This window comes from Ipomoea nil, unplaced genomic scaffold, assembly GCF_001879475.1.
Source record: "Ipomoea nil cultivar Tokyo-kokei standard unplaced genomic scaffold, Asagao_1.1 scaffold0302, whole genome shotgun sequence".
Classification (NCBI taxonomy): Eukaryota; Viridiplantae; Streptophyta; class Magnoliopsida; order Solanales; family Convolvulaceae; genus Ipomoea; species Ipomoea nil.
Genome location: NW_017616730.1, coordinates 1,195,991 through 1,205,349, shown reverse-complemented (window position 1 = coordinate 1,205,349; position 9,359 = coordinate 1,195,991). Strand labels below are relative to the sequence as shown.

Genomic DNA, 9,359 nt, shown 5'->3' with positions numbered 1-9,359 from the left:
ATAGATATATAGAAGAGAAGCTTTTATGTGCTGCAGGGCAAAGATAAAAAGAGGTGACTTTTTTAGGCAGGCAATTGGTATATAGATTGTACCTTAAACCTGCATCTTACAAATCCTTTCTAAAAGCTTGGATATACCATAATACTTTGTCACTTCTCTTTTATAATTCCTTGAGGCCCACTACCCCTGCTCCAACTTTTAGATGTTGAATATATACTTAACAAAAAGCAATTCTATTAACTCAGTCTCCCCCTTCCTTGTTACATTTCTAATTTGCGCAATTCTCTAGTGGAATGTGATTCCTTGCCTGCCCCCTTTTTCTTTTTGGATGCTTATACATGTTCTTTCTTTTTTGGTGTGTGATATGATGACTCTTCAAGATTCTGATTTCTGATTTTTTTTTTTTTTTTTTACTTGACAGAAAATTCTGGTCAGCAAAAGCGAAAGAAGATTGGTGTAATCCCTGGTTTAACTTCAATTCAGGTATCAATCATACTAATACTATCTTGGACACATCTGGCTCGAGCTTAGCTTGTAGTAGTTTTGAGTTGAATTTTGGTGCTTATAAATCATTTCTGGTGTGAAAACGTTGGCATAATCTGGGTTGTGAAGGGAGAGATGAACGTCGTTTTCAGGAATTTTGCTTTCATTATTTCGAAACCTTTTTTGCTTTTCATTTTCTTAGGTTTTGGTGCCTACGTAGTTACAACACGTACATGGCAGGCAGTCTGTATTTTTGAAAATTTCTTTAAGGCTGTAGCATGGGGACGTGCACAGAGTTTGAGAAAGGGGGAGCCATGAACCTCAAGACAATTTTGCCCAAATCACCTTTCAAATGTCTCATTGAGCACTATGAGTAGGTACAACTTTAGTCACGGTAGCCCACTGTTGACTTGATAATCATAAAGTTATAAGAGCAACCACACCAATGCATAATGAGAGAATAATGTCAGAAATTAGTGCCATGTGAAAGAGAGAGAAGGAAGAAAGAGAAAAATGAGATCCTCCTTCAAATGTGGGGAGATTTCAGAAATGTGGGACCCACCACAATTTTTAACCATGTGTGACAGCCATGCGTGGCTGTCACCTCTGCGACGCGCCAGCTGGGCGCGTCAGGCGCGCCGGACAGTTAATAAAATAATATTATTTTTATTTAGTTTTTGTTTTTCCTTTTTTTTTTCCTTTTTTCTTTCTCTTCCCATTTTCTCTATCCTAATCACTCTTACATTATCCCCCAATTCTCCCCAACCATTGTGGATGCTCTAAGTTCGACTCTCAGTGAGAATAGTCTATTGGCCTTCTTAATTTGAATTGGTCGGGCAATTTAAACTGGATTACCTCATTGTGGGTATATATATTCAGAGCATCACCAATAATTGTAGTTTTTGAGTAGTTTTTGCATGTGTCACTACGAATGAGAAGATGGGAGGGGAGGAGAAAAAAAACAAAAACAAAAACAAAATTTTGGTAAACAAAAAAATAATAATTTAAAATTAAAGATTTTGCGAGAGTTGCGCCTCACGCTAGGTGCAACTGCTCGTATTCTTTCTTGGTGGAGCCCACAATGCTGACAGAAACCAAGTTCTTTCAGATGAGATTTCTTTTTACTCTCTCCTCCACCTCAGCTTAGGCTCTTCAAAAATCACACTAAGAAGCACTATTAAGGATGTTCTTAGTACACATCTTTAGATAATTATTGTGAGTTTTTTTTGCCACATAATACCAAAAAAAAAAAAAAAAAAAAGTTTCATCGAGCATCATTTTCACAACCGTTGACATTGTCGACCTCGTCTTTCGTTAATCTTGCCATCTTTTGTTTCCATTATTTCGCCTATCTTTTCTTTTCTTTTCTTTAGCTTTTGTTGGTTGTGCCACTAATTAGCGGACCACCACTCACACAAACACAGAGGCGAGAAGAGAATCAACTAAGTGTAGTCCCTCTCCCGCCCCTTTATTGCACTCTCACGCTCATTGCAGGTTTTTACAGCTCCCTCCCACTGCCCCTTTAGAAAAGGCTATAAGCTGCTTCGAATTTTACGTCGTATTTCTTCAACAACGCAAAAGCTAACCAATCACCCGGACCGATGCTTAAGATATATATATGTACATTTACTAATAAGGTGGATATGTTATATGTATGAGTTTAGGATAAGTAATACTAGATCGTCTTCGAGGTGTCAGTGTGTCACCAATGTAGAAAATTTTCGCCTCATGTGCCACCAAGATTAGGAAGAAAAATGCTTAGTGTACTTGTACAAAGTATTACTCCGTACTTCAAAATCTCGTTACTTGTTTTAGTCTCACAGAGAAAAGATAAAAGAAATATTTGAGATTTTTTTTTTGGAAATAAGGGTACTACTTAAGTGCACACCAAACTGCAATTAGGTAATTGAACGCAAAAAATACAATTCAGTCCCTGAACAATATAAATTTATGCAATTTAATTCCAAATGGCTTGTTTACGAACATATGCTAACCTGACGGTTACATAATTTAAAAATAATTTTAAATAAAAAATTTTTTTATTTAAAAAAAAAAAACAGCCGCTCGTCTCTGTCTCCGACTGGGTCCCTTCGTTTCCTGGCCAGAGACAAAGGTACCTTCTTCGTCTCTTGGTCTCCATTGCTGGAGACGAAGAAGGTACCCTTGTCTCCGGTGAGTGTTTTTTTTTTTTCAATTTTTTTTTATTTAAAATTATTTTTAAATTGAGAAACCGTTACATTAGCATATGTTCAGGTAAACAAGTCACTTTGGGTTGAATTGCATGAGTTTGTGTTGTTCATGGACTCAATTGCATTTTTTTTCGAATTTGATGGCTTAATTGCAGTTTGGTGTGGAATCGAGTGATTTTTTTTACCCTTATTCATTTTTTTTGAACCAATCAATACGTGTCACGTTAACCAGATGTAAAAATGAGATCTACCACATCTTGACTTTATTGGATAAAGAAAAGAAAATGAATGCCTTGTATGTCTTTTTTTTTTTTTTGGTAAATTAGATCATGCCTTAGTATTGAGTAAAAAATAGAATTAAAAACTAATAGTAAATGTAGTGTTTGAAAAAAAAAAAAAAAAAAAAAAGAGAGTAAATACAAAAGGCATTTGGCTAAGTGGAGATGGAGGTTGAAGCTCTTAAGCATATATGGAGAGCTGGCCCAAATAAGATATGATTGAATTTATCCAACAAAAAAAAAAGGAAAAATAAAAATGTGTTGGCTTAGTGGATGAAGGTTGAACTGCTTAAAGCATACAGAGAGAGTTGCCACCGAAAGATTTGGTCAAAACTCAGTTACATTAGCCTAATAGTTGTCAACCAATCAATTTGTGCTATGATATGGTGTTAGAATAGAATTAAGATAATACTGATTTAGTAGGACAAATATTAATGATTTCATTGAGTTCAAACTTTAGTTATTACGACAGATAAGAATGATTAGTGCAGGAAAAATTTTTAAAATATATTTATTATGACAGATAAGAATCATTAGTGCATAGTCAAATATTATTATTGCACTAATGACTTATTTTGCATAAATAACGTTGTTATTATCATTAATGAGATTATTACTATTTGATTTAATAAATCATTAGATTGTGTGTGCGCATTTAATATCTATCTTATTAAATGTAGTTTTAAACACTCCCGTGGACTGATGATTAGTATGGCTTTGGAATTACAATTTTGTGGATCGGAATTCCATGGGATTTTTACTTAATCCTCTTAATTATATGTGGGAAGCACTAGCAACGCTTCAAAAGCTTGTATTGCTAATGGAAATGCATGCCATCTAATTGAATTCGATCAAGTTTAACAAAAATCACATAAATTACAAAAATGTAAGTAATGTTATCTTAAAATATCGTCAAAAAGTCATCATCCAATCCGCTTAGCCGTGCTAGTCTCTTAGTGAATATTTTATTGGAAAGGGAAATGCACCCCGGTTGTGATCATATATATCTTGATTAATTACATTTGGATTTAGAGCTTTGCAATTAATATAAAAACACGCTTATGCAACAAGTGGTTTTAGGCCGGTTTGATCCCTGAAACCAGAGCTATTTTAAAATTAAAGTCACGAAGAAGTGTTGTTTATCACTTTTGAGGTTCTATCGATATGAACAAGATTAACCTCGGTGCTTAATTAACTACAGGTCAAACAAACTTGTGATCATATATACAAAGAAAAAAAAAAGACACCCTTTTAAAAAAATATCTTTTATTATATTGCTCGGATTATAGTGAAGTGCATGCGTTTTAAGTGTAATTTTTCACTTGTGCTCAGAGTGTACAGATACGAGTGAGAATATAATCTATAAATTGGCATAAAAAGATGGAACAAGGTCCAAATTGGCCATTATATTGAACGTAACTTGAAAATGCAATTAGGTCACTAAACGAAAAAAAAAATGCAATTAGGTCACTGAACACTCCAAATGTATGAAATTTCACCGGATAGCAGGTTACTATCAATTTTAGCAGGTTACCTACTTACGTGGCAGCCGAGTTGACATTTTTAATAATTTTTAAAAATAAAATTTTAAAAAAAATTATAAAAATTAAAAAAAAAAAACGACGGCCTCGTTTTTTTAAATTTTTTTATAAAAAAATTATTATTAAAATTTATTAAAAATTATTTAAAAATGTCCCGTACAAGTAAGCATGTAACATGCTAAAATTGATGGTGACCAATTTGAACCTTATTCCTACAAAGATTTGTGATTTGTGGGCACTTAGAATGCACAGTACGTACATCTAAGGTCTAGCATCATGTACAACATCTACAAGCTGACACCATGATCTTAGAAAATGATGGCCATGCATGCATGGTCTCTGAAATATTGGAAGTAGAGACCGAATTCGATGACATTATGGAATATATATGCAATGGAGTATGCATGCATATTTATACTAATTATCCCATGCATTTTGTCAGGGAATGGGTTTCTGCTCAGATCATTTCTCCTTTAGACTGCATCAAGCTAGCTTTACAATTATGCACTACTTCCCTCATCAGTATATTTCAGAGGCAGCTGCGCTGGTACTTTCTTCAAGAAATATATATGCATCCAAAATTCAGTACACAGCTGATAATTACCCTGCTTTCTTCAAGAATTATATCCAATGAAATTGAAGGACAACATTATTGTTAATGAACTGCAAAAATTTAAACCAAGCTTTAATTTCTTAGTAATCATCAGAATGTCCCAAGGAAACGTTACAAATCCAGCTAGAGGAGAAAATTGAAGAAAAACTAAAAAGTTGAATTCTTGCAAAATACATTAAATTGAAAGGACTCGCTCATGATTTAATTTGATTCTCTCATTCTCTTTCTTGAAGATGATCAGATCATCTCCAACTGCTTTGCTAGCTTCTCTGTGTTCATGTTTTATCGACACAGTACAGAACATGTGTCTTCATAGCATGAAGCTCGAAACTCGACCAGGGAATATGAATCCTCCTCATTTTCCTCGTCGTCCCATAATAGATCATCAACAGTTTCCCCATGTTTCCGAGGCTGTCTCGGCGGCGGCAAAACCGAAGCTTAATTGGTGGTGTTTGAACAGAGAATTGTCGCCATCATTATACATACCGTTGTTGGTGCTGCTGCTGGGGAACAACTCGTCAACGCCGCCGCCTGCGGCGGCGTACGATAACAGACGGTGGTGGTGGTGGTCATGGTCCCTGCCGCTGCCATTGGCGGTGGTGCTTCCGTGGTCAGCTGTCAAGCCGAGAAAGTCTCTGGTCAGAGGGTCGCCTTTTTGCCACGTGCCAAACCCTAGGTAGTCCTGTGAGGCCATCTTCATGTTCACGTGCCCCACAGTGCCCCTATCCAGCTGGGCCATGCTAGAGTTCACGTGACCCACTGTGGCGCCTATGCTCGCTGCCTTTTGGAGCAGCGCCGTGGCCGACAGCACCGCCGACCCGGACGCCATCAGAGGCGGCAGCGGCGGCGGCGCCTCTTGAAAATACGGCGGAACGCTCATGCTTTCGGTCTTGATCATGGGGAGAGGATGATTATGATTAGGGTTTTGAGACGGCGGCGCGTCCCAAGGGCTACTGAGAGAGATATGGCCGCCGCTCATAATCGGTGACGGCGGGTTCGCAAAGTGACGCTGCGGCGGCTGGTGGTGCTGCACCGCCGCGTTGGGGAAGAGCGATGAAGGGTTGAGATGAAAGCTGGGTTGCATTTGAGCAGTATTAGGCGGCGCCCCAGTAGTAAGCGAGGCGGTGGAAGTAGGGTGCATGAGTAATATTGAATTTGCAGAAAGTCTCGCACTTTCTTCAGCCAAAGCGTCACAGAATGCCCTGTGCGTTATAAAGCTATCCTTTCTGCAATAAACATACATATCAGCTATGGATCAACAACAGTAATCAAATGAACAAATGAACAACGCATATAATTACGGTGAATCCTAAACAATTTCCATCATCACCATTCAGAATTCAAGGCATACGTACAATTATGTGGTTTTTAGATTATAAGATTTTACGTTGTTGGGTCAAAACGAAAGTCCAATGAGAGACCAAACTAACGTAAGTTTTGGGGAGAGTGAGAGATAGAGACATGACAGTTGACTGATGTCTAATGTAAATGTCCGCATGCAAAGCAAAACGCCCTTTCTCTCTGGCCATGAACGAAAGCGCACTGCCTCAAACACCTTCTCGAAATCTGCGCCTCTCCGACCATGCAAAAATGCGTTACAAATTATACTGAGAATAATTTATTGGCCATCTTGATTTGAACTGGTCAAAAATGAACAATCTAAACTTGATTTATCTCATTGTAATCCTTTATCGGGGGATTACATGGTGAAATTTACCCAGCACACTTCGAATAGGGATTATGAATTTTTCTGATCACTTTAAAAACAAACAAACAAAGAAGTGAAAGAACATACCATCGTACCATACTAACTCCTAAACCACTACAATGTTGTCTAAATTTCTACCTATTATTCCTGTACGTTCTTAGAGACCACATATATAGGTTGCAGAAATTCATGAAAAATGTTAACTAGTACAATGATGGACTAGACCATTTTGCCTATGAGAAAGTGAAATTGGAGCACTTAATTGTCACATTTTTTGAAGTGATTCAATCATGCCCTCCATGAAAATTTAACAGCGTCAAGATTCTCAAGCCATGAGTGTACGCATAGGTACAAAAGTCCTCAAGCTTTTGTATCTTTTGGGTAGACAAAAAAAGAAATTCATCATTTGTTCTCAGACACCGTGACCCTCCATTATTAACCTTCCCAGAAATTTCCTTAGCTTTCAATATAAACCAAAATATACTTAGAAGAATGCAATTATTTTTTATTTGTTAAATAATCTATGAATGTATCTCAGTGAACTGGGACTTGCATTAATGGTGTCTGTTTCTATGCTATCTGTCACCACATTCAAAAAGCAGACATCCCCACTCAGAGCTTACCGCTCTCTTGTGGATAACAACCACCAAACAACACATAAAACAAAAGAGAAGGCAAAGGAAAAACAAAAAACTTGCCCTCTGTTCTAATGGCATATGAGAATTCTATTCCTACTTTTGAAGAAACCACCAAAATTGATGTGTGGTTAGTAACTGAAGAAATGAGTCATTTTTTTTTTAGAAAATTAGAAAATTGAAGAAACAAAAGCAGTATTAAACTTGTTTACTAAAATGGTTTTTTAAAATTGACGAGAATTCATTTAATTATTGATAAGAATGGATATGAAAAGATGATATATACCTGGAGAAGAGGGTTCCACAGTCACATCTGTACTCTCTAGTTCCGCAGGTTTTAGAGTGGGCTTTCCAATCCGATTGAACCGCGTAAAACTTGGAGCACTTTTCGCACTTCCATTTCTTCTCGCCGTGTTTTCTGCAGAAGTGTTTCTTGATTCCGGTGAGGTCTCCGAGAGCCCTAGAAGGGTGGTGGTGAACGCAGGTGGGCTCCGGGCAAACGTAAACTCTCTTCCGGTTCTCCTTGTTGCTCCTTTGCTTCAGCTTCCATGGCAGGTTGTGGCCTCGCCGGTGAAGCTGCAGGTTCTGATCTCTCTGGAACCCCTTGTTGCAGATCTCGCACACGAACCGGTTCGTCGCCATCAGCGTCTTCGGCGACAAGGCGATCACCTCGGCCTCCGGATCTGTACGATCGATCAATTATTTAGTCCAACCAAACTACTTAATAAGCCTAGTCAACTTGCACCACTTAATTACTGGGAAAATCATAACATACATACCAGGATTCCCAGGGAGGTTTCTCTTCTTCTTCATCTTCTGGGGCTGTTCATCTTGGATAGCAGAATGAAGCATGGGGTTAAAAGCAGAAACACTGAGTTCTTGGTCAGAAGGAAACATGGCCGCTTGTAACGATAAGGAAGAAGGAGAAGAAGAAGAAGAAGAAGTATTCTGGTACTTGTTGAGGAGGAGGTGTGTTTGGTGTTTGAATTCTTGAAGCATCTGCAGATAAGTACAAACAAAAAAGAGAAAAAATATCTTTCTGTTTTTTTTTTTTTTTTTTTTTAATCGTAGTAAACAGGCTTGCCGGAAAAACAACAAGTGTAAGACAGGCAGACAAGGATTTAGAGAATCCCAGGTTTTAGATTACACACACACATACACACAGCTAATAAGGGTTCGATATATAGTAACAGATGGCAGTGATAATTAGACCGTACCCCAGCCCAGAAAGGCCTCACCATCATCCATTGAAAGGATAGTAATTGGCTAAAAAATAAAGAAGACAAAATACTTGCTGATGAGAGAATAGATGATGCTATGTGATTCTCAAAGTCACTATCTGACCTTGGTTTGCAGAGATAGCTTGTCTGTTCAAAACTCTGCAGCAACCAAAACACACACACACATATATGTGTGTGTATATATATATATATAGAGAGAGAGAGGGGGGCAGGATATCATGAAAACCTCCCTCCAGTGAGAACTACAAATTACTATATTGTAATGTTGATTGTGCATATGGAAAAGCATGGCTAAGTATTTCCTGAAAAAATGGTGACATTTTTGTAATTACTTTTGTATAAATATATAATGCCTGATTTGCATTCAAAAAAATATAATGCCTGATTTTGTATTTAAAAACTCTTCTAAAAAATTATTGTCAATTATTTTTCAAATAGTTTTTTTTTTTTAATTTTTTTATAACGTTTACCTTCTCATCCGGGGTAGTTCTCATTTGATCTCAATCCCCTATATATATATATATATATATATATATATATATATATATATATATATATATATATATATTTATATATATATATATATATATATATATATATATATATATATATATGTCACAATGAGCTGAGAACCCCTGACCTTATCCCATGAGAACTTGCGAACTTGTACA

General features: G+C 36.9%; 1 protein-coding gene and 1 long non-coding RNA gene across 2 annotated transcripts; one reads left to right on the top strand and one right to left on the bottom strand.

The window, feature by feature from the left end:
* Positions 1-412: 412 nt before the first annotated feature.
* LOC109161008 lies at positions 413-824 on the top strand. The gene is made up of 2 exons (XR_002050855.1): positions 413-483; positions 686-824. It is a non-coding gene; the product is annotated as an uncharacterized LOC109161008 (long non-coding RNA).
* Positions 825-5,146: 4,322 nt separating this feature from the next.
* Positions 5,147-8,866, bottom strand: LOC109158033 (protein indeterminate-domain 12-like). Its single transcript, XM_019305856.1, has 3 exons — positions 8,227-8,866; positions 7,734-8,130; positions 5,147-6,330 (listed from the first exon to the last, which is right to left on the bottom strand). Exons 1-3 carry the CDS (start codon positions 8,444-8,446, stop codon positions 5,490-5,492), a joined length of 1,458 nt encoding a protein of 485 aa, XP_019161401.1. The 5' UTR covers positions 8,447-8,866; the 3' UTR covers positions 5,147-5,489.
* Between the last annotated feature and the right edge of the window lie 493 nt (positions 8,867-9,359).

What these genes read in the sequence shown, in the direction of transcription:
- LOC109158033 (XM_019305856.1), bottom strand. Translation starts at nt 8,446, where the DNA reads ATGCTTCAAGAATTCAAACACCAAACACACCTCCTCCTCAACAAGTAC. An exon ending in AAACCTCCCTGGGAATCCTG is followed by an intron (nt 8,131 to 8,226) that starts GTATGTATGTTA and finishes TCGATCGTACAG; the next exon opens with ATCCGGAGGCCGAGGTGATC. An exon ending in TGTGGAACCCTCTTCTCCAG is followed by an intron (nt 6,331 to 7,733) that starts GTATATATCATC and finishes TGTTTATTGCAG; the next exon opens with AAAGGATAGCTTTATAACGC.